General features: G+C 41.0%; 1 protein-coding gene across 1 annotated transcript in view; it reads left to right on the top strand.

The window, feature by feature from the left end:
* Window positions 1–2,517: 2,517 nt before the first annotated feature.
* The window catches only part of TMPRSS4 (transmembrane serine protease 4), a 141,875-nt gene continuing 127,259 nt past the window's right edge, over window positions 2,518–17,133 (top strand). The window contains exon 1 of the mRNA XM_042780349.1: window positions 2,518–2,571. Coding sequence (XP_042636283.1) covers window positions 2,518–2,571 — 54 coding nt within the window. The remainder of the gene's footprint in view (window positions 2,572–17,133) is intronic.

The following is a 17,133-nucleotide window of genomic DNA, read 5'->3' as shown; positions in this document are numbered from 1 at the left end:
AGCTTATAGCCCCACCCAGCCCTGCTCACTGCTCTCAGAGTGGAGGAGTTGAGCAGTAATGATGGTGACAGGGCCCATTGTTTACTCACCCTCCCAGCAGTACCCACGCTGGTACCATTTAGCCAGGCTATAGCCGAAGATGGACACGAGCAGCAGTGACAGCCCCACCCCAAGGATCAGGCCCAAGGTGCTGATGGAGTCCTCACCTGCAGGGAGACACAGCATACTTTGCCCAGACCCCCTACCTCACAGTACCCTACACCGACTGACCTGCACCATGGTCCAGATTTCCTCTCCTCTCGCCTCACTGCCAATCAGAATGTCCATCCTCTAGGAGTCCTGATCTGAGCTAGCTAATTCAACTTACCCATCCTAAAATGTGAAGGTCTTATACTTGATTTTTAGTGTTAGTCTATCCAGTATTTGGACCTTGTTCATTCAAAGTAATGCAATCAACCAACCAGTTACATTTGGGTTGACTTTGACTCATGGTGACCTCATGTGGGTCAAAGTAAAACTGTGACCCATAGGATTTTCAATAGCTGATTTTTCAGAAGTTCATTGCCAGGCCTTTCTTCTTTTTAACTTTTTATTGTGATTCGAGTGCAAGTTTATAAAGCAAATTTGTTTGCCATGCAACAATTCATACACATTTTGGTGTGTGACATTGATTGTAATAACATTTTTCCCACTTCCTCCCTGTGTTACTATTTCCCTTCATCCTTTTTTTTTGCAATCCCTTTCTGCCTTCTGAGATTTATCCATGGGCAAATGTTGCCTTTTTGATCTCATATGGTTGATTGTTCTAAGTGTGTACCTCCCTGGTGTTATTACTTTATAGACCTGTTTATTGCTTGGCTGAAAGTTGAGTCATGGAGGTGAGTTCAGTTCCAAGCTTAAAGTGTTCAGATCTTTCTTCTGAAGAACCTCTGGGTAGACTTGAACCTCCAACCTTTCAGCTAGCAGCCAAGTGCATTAACCATTTGCACCACCAAAGGACTCCAATCTAAAGTAATAGTCTTCTGCTAGTAGAGATAGTTTGGGACTGGGGAGGCCGTCCTGAAGCCACCAGCATTCTGCTTGTTGGAAAGGGCAACAAAACATTCTATTTGTTGCCTGTTTGGGAAATAGCCCAGACAGTCTAGACTCAGCTGAAGCCTAGTAGCCAGTAATGGTGGCCTGGGAAGTCCCAGGAAGCAGTGGCCTGAGCATTCTGGTGCCCTCACTCCAAAGTCTCTGTGTGCCCAGTGTTAACCCTCAGGCTCTGTTTGCTACTTATGTTTACCACTCTTCCCTTTTTGTGGTATGAGCTCTTAGCTAAATTTGTATTTTATTTTTAAAGCCGAAAAAGAAAGAGAAGAAGAAACACTGCAGGAAGATAAGCTGGGCCAGAAGCAGAAGCAGAAGCAGAAAGGAAGCACCAGATTCTGAGTCAAAGGCTGAAGATGGGAGCGTTATGCAGATAACCCACCTCTGCCAGGGGTAGAACAGCCCACTCCTGCCTAGTGAGATACCGGGGGTGCAGAAGAATGAAATGACTCCCTGTCTACACAGCCTGGTGTCCTGAGTCCCAAAAAGTGTTGCCAAAAGGCAGGAGAGTGCAATGGTTAGAGCAAACCTTTGGCTTGTATCCATCACTTTCAAACTGTGGGAACTGGGCACATCCTTTTACCTCACTAAACTTCAGTATGCGCTTATGGAATGTGCAATGAATAGTAACTACACGTATAGCTGTTTTGATGATTAATGGAAATGACATATAAGGAGCACTCAGGAGAGGATCAGGCACACACTAAGTGCTCAATAGATGTTAATTATATGATCATTACTGTTGTTGTCATTATCAATATCAAGTGGTGGAATTAAATTTTTAAAGTATCTCACAATTCCCTCAGCCAAGCCTTTTGCTCACTCATGCCCCCTGACTCATCTCCCCATAAAGGTAGCCAGATAATTCTTTACTCAGGGAAGAAAATATAGCCAAAGGCAGAGGGAAAAAGGTGTCTCTTCCCAGTTGAAAAAGTCTTGATGGCCCAATGGTTAAGTGCTCAGCTGATAACTGAAAAGTTGGTGGTTCAAACTCACCAGTTGCTCAACTTGAGAAAGATAACGGCAGTGTGCTCCCCTAAAGATTACAGCCTTAGAAACCCTATAAGGCAGTTCTAGTCTGTCATAGTGGGTTGCTATGAGTTGGAATTGACTCAATGGCAACAGGTTCAGTTCAGTTCTTCCCAGTTGTAAGTTTCAAAAGCCTTTGCCCTTAGAGAAAAGGACAAGAATCGTGGCATAGAGATAAGCAAGAGCAAGAGTAAGATTTACTTTCTTCACCATATTAGGGGGAAAAATACTCCAGCCTGGGGGATGGAAGAGAGATGAGAAAAAGTACTGCTTATAAAGATGTCTGTGGGTCCCAGAGAGAGGGACTGTACTTCACGATTGAGCCCTGGGGAGTCAATAGAATTCCCAGATAGAGTTTGGGATTGCAGAGCTGGAATGAGCCCCAAGAAGAATAGGCGCATGGGCAAGAGCCCAGATAAGAATCAGTGCTTGCTGCTGAAGAAGAAAAACAAAGTAGGAGGTCTCACCCTCCCAGATCCCAAAACCTACCATACAGCCACAGTAGTCAAAATAGCGTGATATTGGTACAAAGTCAGACAAATAGACCAGTGGAATGGAATTGAGAATGCAGAAGTAGACCCATCCATCTCTGGACAGCTGGTCTTTGACAAATGTCCAAAACCCATTAAATGGGGAAGAGATAGCCTCTTTAACAAATGGTGCTGGCAAAATTGGATATCCACTTGCAAAAAAAATGAAACAAGATCCATACCTCACACTATACACAAAAACAAATTCAAGATGGATCAAAGACTTAAATGTAAAACTCAAAGGCATAAAGTTCATCAGGATAAAATAGGGGCAAACTTGTTGTTGTTATTGTTAGGTGCCATCAAGTCAGCTCTGACTCATACTGACCTTATGTACAACAGAATGAAACATGTCTGGTAGAGGCACCAATTTATGGCATAAATAGACTCTTAAGCATAACCCAAAATGCACAAGCAGTGGAAGAGAAACTAGATGACTGGGACCTTTTAAAAATTAAATTCTTATGTGCATTGAAAAACTTCTCCAAAAGAGTAAAAAAGGAACCTACAGATTGGGAAAACATATTTGGCTATGACATGTCTGACAAGGGACTTATCTCTAAAATCTATAGAAAACTTCAACACCTCAACATCAAGAAGACAAACAGTCCACTTCGAAAATGGTCAAAGGACGTGAACAGACACTTCACTAAAGAAGATATACAGGAGCAACTCTGGAAGTCACATGCTGAAAATGGTCAAGCTGCTGTCTGATTGGGTCCTTGAGTCACCATATGGAGGAGAACCACCACAAACATGAATACCTGCTTGGACTACAGGGGAGCACAAAGGAACCTTCTGTTGCATTTCAGCTATGATAAGTTTGGATATGTTTGGCAAAGCAGTTTGGCCTACAACAATTGAACAATGTAATCAGTAATATTTAACTTCCTGGGCTCTTCTTCGGCTGTAAACCAGTTGCCTTCAGGTCACCTGCAGCTCACAGCAACGCCATGTGTGTCAGAGTAGAACTGTGCTCCATAGTGTTTTCAATGACTGATTTTTCAGAAGTAGATCACTAAACCTTTCTTCTGAGGTACTGCAGGGACTCGAACCTCCAACCTCGTTGGTTCGCAGGTGAGCACATTAACTGTTTGCACCACTGAGGAACTCCAGTTATACATTCAGGTAAAAAGAAGAAGCAGGGGATGACCTAGTCCTGGACTATAGAAAGAGAAGCTTATGGCTGATCCAATCCTGGAGTCCAGCACAGAAGTGAGCTACTGTCCTCAGGGCCCAGAACACAGGACAACTTAGAGGGTAGCAGAGAGGAACATGGAGACAGTGGCCATGGAAACTGGAAGGTGCCTTAGGGTGTCCGATACTGCTGTAGCAAAAGAGACTTGGGATGGGGGAGGGAGACTGTGGAATAGCCTCATATGAATCCAACCAACTTCCAGTCCTTCCACAAATACTTAATTGTATCTTCTCTGTGCCAGCCACTGTTCTAGGCACTTGTGTCACAGCAATAAATGAAATGAATAAAAATCCCTGTCCTCAGAGAGACAACATTCCAGTGGAGGGAATTAGGCAATAAAGAAAGTAGCAAAATAAATTATATAGTACATTAGAAGGGGCTACATGCTAGGAAAAAAAACAGAAGCAAAGAATGGGGTAGAAAAGACGGTACGAGTGGACAGTACAATTTTAAATAAAGTGGCCAGGAAGGCTTCATGAAGAATGGGAGAACTTAGGAGCAAAGACTTAAAAGAAGTGAGAGAGAGAGAAAAAACAAGTAGAGATACTGAGTAAAACAGTTCTTGACAGAGGAAGCAGCAAGTATAGCTGTGGCTTATCTTTTGACTTTGCTTATAGTGGGAATTTTTTTTTAGCAGAAATTTTTCTTTTATTTTAGTCAAATTTATCCACATCTGTGATATATATATATTTTTTTTTTTGGTCTTATTTATTTGGAAATAGATATTGGTGATGATTATACAACATAAACCGAAGAAACCAAACTCACTGTCATCGAGTCGATTTGACTCATAGCGACCCTTCCTTGGGTTTCCAAGGCGGTATCACTACAGAAGTAGATTGCCCAAACCTCCTTCCGAGAAAGAGACGGCCCGGCTACCTGGCGGGGAGCGGCTGGTGGGTTTGAACCCAAGTCACAGCCTTGGGTGCGGCAGGTGACTGCCTGAGGCCTGAGTCCAGGTTACAACTCAAGATCAAGATCATGATCAAAAAATATATAGGCAAAGTCTCCCTTCTTCAGTGCAGGACAGCTTTCTCAGCTCCTCTCAGTCCCTTCAGGAGAGGCTTCTCTCAGCCCCCTTAGCACAGACCTCCTCTTCAACCCTCAGCCTGGTCTCTGCCACGTTTTAGCAAGTGTTACAAATTTCTTTACTTCTTCCAGGAACTGCCTGGAGGCACCCCACTCTACCAGTAAGCCTCAGGTCCAAAGGCACTCAGCTTTCTTGCTCTGCTCTGTGTGTCAGGGAGCCTAGCTCTGTCAAGGGCCTAGAGGCACCCTTCTCCACCAGCAAGCCTCCTGCCTGAAGGGACTCAGCAATCTTGCTCTGTAGGTTGTCATGCCCACTGTAGCTGCCTCACTTCATGGGCACGGAAGCCCACTGAAGCCATCTCACAGCAGTCTCCTGGTTCTGCTGTGCTGTCTGCGGTATTAAGCTCTCTATGTCTCCTGAGTCTAGGAGGTTCTCAGTGCAGAGACCCCTGGTCCAAAGGATGCACTCCATTCCTGGCTCTACTTCTTGATGGTAGTGAGGTCCCTTTCTCCACTTCAGGGATTGGCTCCCTTTAAGACAAGTGTAGTGGTTAAACTGACCAATCCCCTCATTAGGATTTCCTACACCTTATTTGCAAAAATAGATGTTAGAAGAGACTTTGAAACTTGCTATTGAACATACGGTAGCTAAAGCAAATAGAAGAAATGATGAAGTAAAAGAGCTGAACAGAAGATGTCAAAGGGTGGCTCCAGAAGACAAAGTGAAATATTATAATTAAATGTGAAAAGACCTGGAATTAGAAAACCAAAAGGGAAGAACACACTCAACATTTCTCAAGCTGAAAGAACTGAAGAAAAAAATTCAAGCCTCAAGTTGCAATATTGAAGGATTCTATGGGCAAAATATTGAACAACACAGGTAGTATCAAATGAAGATAGAAGTACTATACAGAGTCATTGTACTAAAAAGAACTGGTTGACATTCAACCAGTTTAGGAGATAGTATTTGATCAAGAACTGATGGTATTGAAGGAAGAAGTCCAAGCTACACTAAAGGAACTGGCAAAATCAAGGCTCCAGGAATTGACAGAATACTCATCAAGATGTTTCAACAAATGGATGCAACACTGGAAGCTTTCACTCATTTATGCTAAGAAATTTGTAAGACAGGTACCTAGCCAACTGACTGGCAGAGAACCACATTTGTACCCATTCCAAAGAAAGGTGATCCAACAGAATGCAGAAATTATCAAGCAATATCATTAATAACACATGCAAGTAAAATTTTGCTGAATATAATTCAAAAAAGGGTTGCAGCAATATGTAGACAGGGAACTGCCAGAAAATCAAGCTGGATTCAGAAGAGAGTGTGGAATGAAGGATATGACTGCTGATGTCAAATGAATCTTGGCTGAAAGCAAAGAATATGAGGAACATTTTTATCTGTGTTTTATTGACTATGGAAATGCATTTGACTGTGTGGATCATAACAAATATGGACAACATTGTGAAGAATGGGAATTCCAGAACACTTCATTGTGCTCAAAAGGAACCTGTACAGAGACCAAGAGGCGGTTGTTTGAACAGAACAAGGGGATACTGCAGGGTTTAAAATCAGGAAAGTCAGAGTTGTATCCTTTCACATACTTATTCATTCTCTACACTGAGCAAATAATCTGAAAAGCTGGACTGTATGAAGAAGAATGTGACATCAGGATTGTAGGAAGACTCATGAACAACCTGTGATATGAGATTATGCAACCTTGCTTACTGAAAAGTGAAGAGGCCTTGAAGAACTTACCAATGAAGATCAAAGACTGTGTTGATAGTTTAGTAAGGATTACACCTCAACATAAAGAAAACAAAAATCCTCACAACTGGACCAATAAGCAATATCATAATAAATGGAGAAAAGAATGAAGTTGTCAAGAATTTCATTTTACTTATATCCACAAACATTGCCCATAAAAGCAGCAATCAATGAAATGACATATTGAACTAGGCTAACCTGCTGCAAAAGATCTCTTTCAAGTGTTAAAGAGCTGAGGGTTGAAGACTAAGGTGCACCTGACCTAAGCCATGGTGTTTTCAATCACCTCAGGAGCTCTGGTAGTGTAGTGCCTAAGGCACTTGACTGCTAACCAGAAGGTTGGCGGTTCAAACCCACCAGCCACTTCTCGGAAGGAAGATTGGGCAATCTACTTCCGTAGTGATACTGCCTCGAAAACCCAAGGAGGGGTCGTTATGAATCAGGTCCGACTCGACGGCACATAACAACAACACCAACATATGCATGGGAAAGTTGGACAAATGAATAGGGAACACCAAAGAATTGATGGTGAATTATGGTGTTTGCAAAGAATATTAAATGTACCATGGACTGCCACAGGAACAAACAAATCTGTCTTGGATGAAGTACAGCCAGAATGTTTCTTAGAAGTGAGGATGGCAACACTTTGCCTCTTGTACTTTGGTCATGTTGTCAGGAAGAACCAGTCCTTGGAGAAGGATATCATGCTTTGTATAGTAGAAACCAAACCAAAACTAAACTCACTGCCATCAAGTCAGATCCAACTCATAGTAACCCCTCCTTGGGTTTCCGAGGTGATATCTCCTTGGGTTTCTGAGGCAGTATCTCTACGGAAGTAGATTGCCCAACCTTCCTTCCGAGGAGTGGCTGATGGGTTTGAACCACCAGGCTTCTGGTTAGCAGTCAAATGCCTTAGGCACTATGCCACCAGAGCTCCTTAGAAATTAGAGGGTCAGCAAAAAAGAGAAAGATCCTCAATGAGATGGAATGACAAAGTGGCTGCAACAATGCAGTCAAGTATAGCAAGCATTGTAAGGATGACACAGGACCAGGCAGTGTTTTCTTCTGTTTTGCATGAGGTTGTTATGATTTTGAACCGATTGGATGGCACCTAACAACAACAACAACATTTGCATAGTCTCACCCTGCAAGAGTTCCATGTACCTTGTTTTCATTATTAACAGGCTGTCCAATCCCCTTAGTGGGCCACAAGTATCTTATTTTCATAGTCCCACCCAATCATCTTTGAGGGAGTCACAAAAACTATGAATAGAAGGACTATATTAAGTAATACATTTCACTACAGTAAGGACCTAATTTTTTGATGTGGAAAACCAACTGCCCATTCTTTCTCCCAATGATCTTCATTGCCACCACTTTCATATATCAATTTTCCATACATGTATGCCTCTTTTTTGAGGAGCTCTGGTAGCATAGTGCCTAAGGTACTTAACTGCTAACCAGAAGGCTGGCAGTTCAAACCCACCAGCCACTCCTCGGAATGAAGGTTGGGCAATCTACTTCCGTAGTGATATCGCCTCGGAAACCCAAGAAGGGGTCGCTATGAGTTGGGGCCAACTCGATGGCACATAACAACAACAACAACATGCCTCTTTTTTGAGGTTCTCTATTGTCTTCTATTTGTCCAAATATCTTTTGCTATACCACTACTCCACTAATTACTATGATCTCATAATAAATCTTAATATCTGGTAAAATGAATCACTTCACCTTATTCCCCTAAAAATCTTATTACTTATTCTTGGTAATTTATATGAATTATAAAAACAGTTTTTCAAGGTCAATGAAGGCCCCTATTCAAATTTTTATTAGCATTGCAGTGGATTGATAAATTTATTTGGGGAAAACATGTTTTATGTATTATTTTAGAAATTTTAAGAAATTTATTTTATTGAATTTTTAAGTTTATAAATATGTCATATATTTTCCTTTGTTGGAGTCCTCTTTTATAGGCTATAATATGTTTTGTATCTACCTCCTTAAAGTTCTTGCATACCTTTTGTTAGATATATTCCTGGGTACCTGGTATGGATTGAATTGTTTTCCCCAAAAAGTTATGTTGAAGTCCTAACTCCTGTACCAGTGAATGTGACCTTGTCTGGAAATAGAGTCTTTGAAGATGTTATCAATTCAGTTAACATGAGGTCATACTGCAGTAGGGTGAGTAGGAGGGAAGCCCTCAGAAGGAATCCACACAGTTGATAGCTTGACTTCAAACTCATGGCCTCCAGAACTATGAGACAATACATTTCTTATATGCCACCCAATATGTGGTACTTTGTTACCACAGCCAAGTAAACTAATCCAGTACCTTATAATGTTGCTGCTATTGTGAATGAGAGTTTGTTTATGGATATTGATTTTAAATCTATCAACATTGCTGAAATCTTTCATTGTAATAGTTTGTCTGTTGTCTCTCTTACATATGTAGAATGTCACATGGTCTGCAAATAAAGACAACTGATCTTTTACTTTTTAATTCCTATATGCTTAAATTTATTATTTTGTCTTATTGCATTGGTTAGGATCTCCAGAGTAATGTACTTTAATATATAAGTATTTAATGCTCTAAATTTACTTCTAAGAATTACTTTCATTTCATTTATAAGGTTTGGCATATAATATTTTTACCTTTGTAGGATCTAAATGTTTTGGAATTTCCAACAAGATTTCCTCTTTAATCAATGAGTTATTTGGAAGTGCTTTTTTAGTTTCTAAATACATGAGGTGAAGGGTTGGGCTGTCTCTTTGCTGTTTTTAGGACTGATGTCACTTATGGTATAATAGCAGATGCCCTTTGTAGGAGGAGTGAAGAGTAACAGTTAAATTAATTTCAATAATGCATCAATATTTCCATTTAATTCATGAAAACAATGTAAACCTTTTGAAAGTTCATTCTGAAATTATTGTGAATGCTGCTGAGAATTCAATTTAAAAATTTAGCATTAACAAAACGTTTTTGCGTGTTTCATCTTCTTGTCAGTCTGGGCTTCAGTCTTAGATATATTTTCTGGCCTATCTCTTCATTGACTAAATCTCGCTTCAACTGTGTCTAATCTGCTATTAAAAGCATCTTTTGTGTTGTTTACTTTATTTCAGTTATTATGTTTCTCATTTCTAAAGTTTCATTTTAATTCTTTTTCATACTTCTCAATTCTCTGTCAAAATTTTCCATCATGGCATTTCATTATTTTCTGTACCTCTTTTACTTTTTTTATTGATTGTTCTAAGATACATAAGTAAATGTATCTTTAACTTGTCATGGCCACATACAAGTTAAAAGTAAAAACATAAATAAAGATGTGTAAAAGTAAATCCTAAGAAATCTGAAGTGGCTATATTGATATTAGACAAAGTAACTTTCAGAAGATATATTACTGTAGTAGTTATGTTTGTGTGTCAACTTGGCTGGGCCTGGTGGAGTGGCTGGGCAGCTGGTGGTAGTAATTCCCCATGATGAGATTGGCAATCACTCCACGGTGGGATCTACCACAAGCAGCTGAGTAGCTGCCCTTGGGATGTGGTCTGCTTCCTGTATTTAAGAAGAAGCCTTGGGAATGGTCTCTAGCCTTTGGCATGCTTGGACCCTGCATGCAGCCATGTCGTTGCTCAGCTGCCTGCTATGCTCTGCCAACCTTGGGACTTACAGTGGACTTAAGTTAATGGCCTGCTGTGTGGATTGGTAACATCGGGACTGTGCCTTTTTATTTGCCAACCTTGGGGCTTCTCAGCCTCAGCAGCCAGCAGCTATCTGAGTGAAGAAATGCCTCTAACTCCAGTGAGCCGGGAGCGGGAGGTAGAGCTGGACCACAAGGTTGAGGGGCTTTCACCCAGCCCCTAGAGCCTGGCACTTTGAACTTGGACTTAAAGCCTGAAAATTGTAAGAATAAACTCCTGTTTGTTAAGGCCATCCCATTTGTGGTATATTCTTGTCAGAGCAGCACTAGGTAACCAAAACAATTACCAAGGACAACAAAGGACATTTCACAATAATAAAAGTGCCAATTCATCAAAAGGACAAAGCAATCTTAAATGTGCATGCATCTAATTGTACAACTTCAAAATACAAGAAGGAAAAAGAGAGAACTGAAATAAATCCACAATTATCACTAGAGAAATAAACTCTTTTAGTAATCAATTAAATGGGAAATCAGTAAGGATACAGATGACATGAACAACACTTGACCTTGGAGGCAATTATAGGAGTGCCAAGCCACTCAAAACCACAGCCCAGCCCCAAGTTGACACAGAACCCTAACTATTACACTAACAACTCCTTCTTCTCAATTCCCTCTTCTTACTTCTCCTTCCCCTGCCAACTAACTTAACCCTTTCCTTTGTTCTCAAACTCTTCCTCTTCTGCCTTCTCTTTCGTCTTCATCATTCTAATTAAACTTTATGCCAATCTTCTTTGCGAATTGAAGATCTGGTTTTGGTAGGCTAATAGTTTACACAAGAACAAGTCTAGGCTTCATTCAATATGAAAATACCATGGACTGCCAGAAGAACAAACAAGTCTGTCCTAGGAGAAGTGCAGTCAGAATGCTCCTTGAAAGCAAGAATGGCCAGACTTCATCTCACCTACTTTGGTCATTCATCAGAAGGAACCATTCTCTGGAGAAGAATATCATGCTTGGTAAAAATGGAGGGTCAGCAAAAAAGAGGAAGATCTTCAACAAGATGGATTGACACAGTGGCTGCAACGACGGGCTCAAGTATAGCAAGGATTGTGAGGATGGCACATGACCAGGCAGTGTGTCATTCTGTTGTACATAGGGTCACTATGAGTCAGAGCCAACTCAATGGCACCTAACAACAAAAGATGCTCACTATCTGCTGAACACATGTTCTTTATAAGTGCATATGGAGTATTCATTAAAATATTTTAAAAGATTGTAATCATACATAGTATGTTCTATGACCATGAAATTATATTGTTGTTGTTGTTGTTGTTATGTGCCATCAAGTCAACTGCGACTCATAGTGACCCCTCCTTGGGTTTCTGAGGTGGAATCACTACGGAAGTAGATTGCCCAACCTTCCTTCCGAGGAGTGGCTTGTGAGTTTGAACCGCCAGCTTTCTGGTTAGCAGTCAAAAAAAGCCTTAGGCACTAAGCTACCAGAGCTCCTGTGAGAAATCAAAAACAAAAATATCTGTAATTTTTTTTTAATATCTGGAATTCAAACAACACACTTCTAAATACCCTATGGATAAAAGAAGACATGATGAGGGAAATTAGAAAATATTTAGAACCAAATGACATTGAAAACACAATTTATCAAAAATTATGAGTTGAGGAGACAGTCACGGCAGCTAGAGTTCACAGGACAGAGGTGATAGTTGTGCAGCGAGAGAATCCCAGAGGGTCCTCTCAAGTATTCACCAAAGTACAGATCAAAGCACTTGTACAAAGAAACTAGCTGCAGCCAGAGAAACTCACCTGAAAGCGTTAGTGGGAACAGTGTGTAACACTCATACCGGGCTGATCCCCCTAGGGACCATAGGGCACTAGGAGATGAGATTCATTCAAGATGATCCTTTTACATCCCCTTCCCCTCCCTGCTTCACCACCTTTCCTTAATCATACTGATTGAGCCAAATTTACTAGTGGGCAGGATTAATGTGTGTTAAAAGGTTATAATCATGACCTTTCTATTCTTCTTCCTCCTTCTGTATAACTGGAGAAGTGAGAGAATCAGCCCAGCCATGTGGTCTCCTTCCTTGTATACTCAGGCATTCTCCTCATTAAAAGATCCCTGCCCTTGCAGATCAAAGTGTGGTGAGAGTTAAGATTTGTGTCTAGGCTAAAAGGAGGAAAAACTGCCCTGAGAATCTTCAGCCTTGGTCATTGCTTCAGCCAAGTTTACAGATAGGTCTGTGGGGATTTGGGACATAGACCTATGATGGAAAGTTATTTTATCTTTCGCTTACATTTGCTCCTGTGTCTTTATGTATATCTCTCTCAGAGATCTTGTGAAGTCAACAGTAGGATTTCACTACTCCTGGGTCTGATGGTAAATCTTTCCAGAAGTAGACTGCCCAGTCTTTCCTCCATGGCGTGGCTGATGGGTTTGAACCACCAATCTTCTAGTTAGCAGTCAAATGCCTTGGGCACTGCGCCACCAGAGCTCCTATTTTGTTTGTTTGCTTTGGGTCTGGCCAAAATACCATCCTGCTTCACCTCTTTAAAAAAAAAAAAAAAAGTGCATAATGAACCCTAGACTTGTCCTTGCGTAAACTATTAGCCTACCCAAACTAGATCTTCCATTTGTAAAGAAGATTGGCATAAAGTTTAATTAGAACGATGAAGATGAAAGAGGAGAAGGCAGAAGAGGAAGAGTCTGAGAACAAAGGAAAGGGTTAAGTTAGTTGGTACGGAAAAGAGAAGTAAGAAGAGGGAATTGAGAAGGAGTTGTTAGTGTAGTAGTTAAGGTTGTGTGTCAACTTGTCTGGGCTGTGGCTGGGCGACTGGGTGTAGTTATTCCCCATGATGAGATTGTAATCACTTCCATGGTTGAATCTGCTGCAAGAAGTTAATCAATGGAAAGGGAGCTGCCTTCAGGGTGTGACCTGCGTCCAGTATATAAGGAGAAGCTTTGAGAAAGGTCTCTATCTTTTTAGCACACCTGGATCCTGCATTTGGGCAAGTCTTCATCTCAGTGGCATGCTGTGTTGCCCACCAGCCAATGTTGGGATTGTTCCTGGACTTGAACCAGAGGTCTGCTGTATTGCCTGTTGATTTTGAGATTTTGCCATTCTATTTGCCAACCTTGGGTTCATCAGCCTCAGCAGCCAGCAGTGCGCCTGGAATAAGAGGTTGAGCTGAAGCCCAAGGTCAAGGGGCCTTCACTCAGCTCCTAGAGCTGCCACTCTGAATTTGGACGTCTAGCCTCTTAAACTGGAAGAGAATGGATTCCTATTTGTTAAAGCCGTGCATTTGTGATATTGTTTCTGTTATAGCAGCACTAGAGAACCACAACAAATGGTTTGTGTGTGATAGTAGTTTCTCTTTTGTAAAATAGAATCAAGATGCAGAAGAATAGTCAGCAGTCACTCACAATGTGTCAGAACAAACACAATGTTTGGACTGGGCCAATCACACAAGAAAAAGAGAGCCTAAGTAAACAAATGAAGTGAATTCAGAAAACAGACAAAGATCCCAAACTAGAATAAAGTGTTACTCAAAGAATAGAAGAAAATTCCTCAAAATTGCTTCACTGTCTAGAACTACTTAATAAAAATGTGCATTAAAGCATGGAAAGTTTCAAAAAGTAAAATAAAATGAAAAAAAAATGAATTTAAAGAAAAAACAAGGAACATTTACATGAAAAGAAAGATTAAAGTAACAAATTAAGGGCAAAATGATATCGTTGTGGAATGACAGAATAGAATAAAACAGAAATAACAAGGAATAAAATAAAACAGGCATTATTAAAAACTAAATTACTGACATAGAGGAAATACTCGAGATAAGCACATGATGGGGAAGAAAAACAAGAGTAATTAAAGCAATTAGAGAAAAGTCTAATAATCATGAAAGACAAGTATAATACAACATAAGAAAAACTGGTAACCCTGAGGTGGTGGTAGTTGTTGTTATGTGCCGTCAAGTTGGCCCTGACTCATAGCGACCCCTCCTTGGGTTTCTGAGGCAGTATCACTACGGAAGTAGATTGCCCAACCTTCCTTCCAAGAGTGGCTGGTAGGTTTGAATTGCCAGACTTCTTTCTGGTTAGCAGTCAAATGCCTTAGGCTCTACGCTACCAGAGTTCCTGCCCTGAGGTAGAGTATGCAAAAAATTAAGTAGAAAATGTTTTCAAAGACATAATTTGAAATTTCATCAAAATGAGGGGAAAATAGAATCTGCAGATTAATTGTGTACCAGGTTCCAGGAAAATTTGGTTCAGGGCACTCAATACCAAGACATCACCTAGTTAAGGTACCTATTAAGTTATTAATAAGTTATAGTTATTAAGCTACTGTTTCTCAATTTCAAGCCCACTCTATATTTGGCTTTGTGATACACAGCTGGGACTCTGCAAACCACTTTTCTAATTTGCCAGCTGGGGAAGTTCACCGTTGTTGTTGTTGTTATGTGCCGTCGAGTCGGACACGACTCACAGCAACCCCTCTTTGGGTTTCTGAGGCAGTATCACTGCTGAAGTAGATTGCTCAACCTTCCTTCTGAGGAGTGGCTTGTGAGTTTCAACCGCCAGCCTTCTGGTTAGTAGTCCAGTGCCTTAGGCACTACGCTACCAGAGCTCCTATGGGGAAGTTCCTCAGTAAGCAGCAATAGAGGGAGACCATGAGGCTAGAAGGCAAAGAAGGGCCTTACTCCTTCCTGTCTGTTTCCTGTTGTCTTCCTTAGGTTTCCTATCGTCGTCAACGTCACCCAGCAATGTTTTCTTCACCCTAGTAGTTCCTTCTAGAAGTAGTTGAATCTAATTCCTAATTTTTCCAAATACACAGAACCAGTCTTATTGCTCTTCCAGCTCTACCTAAGAAACACCATCATCAGATTGCCAACCCCAACCTGCCCTTAGATCTGAGATTCAACTTTGCAAAACTTCCTCCTCCAAGTTCTAAGTTGTTGTTTATTTTTTAATTAATAAAGTTTATTTTCAAGAGCAAGGAGTCCTAGTGGTGCAAGAGTTAAGTGCTTGGCTGATAACTGAAAAGTTGGTGCTTTAAACCCACCAAGCAGCTCCACAGAAGAAAGACCTGGTGGTCTGCTTCTGTCAAGAAGCCCTGCTTTTAACATACTATACAAAACATTGTTCCACCTCCTACTTTGGCGAGTAGCGACTGGGATCTTAAAAGCTAGCAAGCTGCCATCTAGATGCAACGGTGGGTCTCTCCTCGTCCAGAGCAAAGAAGAATGAAGAAAACGAAAACTCATGGAAACAATTAGTCCTAGCGACTGGTACACCATACGACCTGCAGCGTATACGACTATGAGGCCAGAAGAACTAGATGGTGCCCGGCTACCACTGTCATCCACTTGGAAGGGGATCTATGTAAGAGATCCTTGATAGAGGGGGAGAACAATGTGGAACAAAACTCAAAATCAGTTGGAGGAAAAAAAAAAGGGGGGGGGGACCAGGTTTGCTTGGAGAGAATAATCATTGAGAAAGAAGGTCTGTTTATACACAGGGAGACAGCTCAGGGGGCAGGAGTGCATGGAGGAATGGACACTGGGAAGAGGTAACTATGGGGAGGAAGTGGGAGGGGAGTCGTTGCATTGTGGTAAACTGTGGTCAATGTCATGAGACAAAGTATATGTGAACTGCTGTATGGAAAGTGAATTTGCTCTGAAAATTTTTCCCCAAAACAAAAAAAAAAAAAAAAAAGCAGCTTTGAGAAAGATCTCTGAGCTTTTTGACATGCTTGGATCCTGCAGTTAGCTGAGTCTTCATCCAGCAGTCTGCCATGTTGCCTGCCAATATTGGGACTGTTTCTGGACTTGAGCTAGTGGCCTGTCATGTTGTTTAATAATCTTGGGACTGTGCCATTTTTGTTGTCAACCTTGGCTTGTCAGCCTCAGTAGCCAGCAGCTGTCTAAGAGAAGCCTCCAGCTCCAGCCAGAAGCAAGAGGCAGAGCTCAAGCCCAAGTTCAAGGGGCTTTCACCCAGTCCCTAGAGCTGGTACTTTGCACTCAGACTTCTAGCCTCCTAAACTGTAAGAGAATAAATCTCTGTTTGTTAAAAACCCTCCCACAAAAAAAAAAAAAAAAGAAGCCCTGCTTTGTGTTGGACAGTTCTATGTGTTCTGATAAATGCATAATATCATATATTCACTATTATAGTATCATTCAGAATAGTTTTACTGCCTGAGAAATGCCTTCCTTACCTCTCTTGAGCCCCTGGCAACCACTGATCTTTTTACTGTCTCCCTTTTCCAGAGTGTCCTATGGTTGGAATCACACAGTATGAAGCCTTTGCACCCTGACTCCTTTTACTTTGCAGCTTGCCTTTAGGGCTCCTCCAAGTCTTTCTGTGACTTCATAGATTATTTCATTTTATCACTGAATAACATTCGATTGAATTGTGTACTGGTTTATTTATCCTTTCACCTACTGAAGGACATCTTGGTTGCTTCCAGTTTGGGACAATAATTAATAAAGTAGGTATAAACCTTCATGTCCTGGTTTTTGTGTGAACATAGTTTTCAATTCATTTGGATAAATACCTAGGATTGTGATTGCTGGACCATATGTTAAGTCTATTTTTAGCTTTATAAGAAACTGCCCAACTGTCTTCCAAAGTAGTTGTGCTATTTTTACATTCCCATCAGCAATGAATGAGACTTCCTGTTGCTCACATCCTTGTCAGCATTTGATATTATCATGTTTTGGATTTTAGCCATTATAAGGAGTGTGTGGTGATATCTCATTATTTTATTCACAGTTCTTTAATGGCATATGATGTTCAACACCTTGTCATATGCTTATTTGCTACATGAATAT

The sequence above is a fragment of the Orycteropus afer genome, unplaced genomic scaffold (genome assembly GCF_000298275.1).
Source record: "Orycteropus afer afer isolate SDZICR_OR568_19922 unplaced genomic scaffold, OryAfe1.0 scaffold00036, whole genome shotgun sequence".
Classification (NCBI taxonomy): Eukaryota; Metazoa; Chordata; class Mammalia; order Tubulidentata; family Orycteropodidae; genus Orycteropus; species Orycteropus afer.
This window is presented reverse-complemented; position numbering and strand designations above follow the sequence as displayed.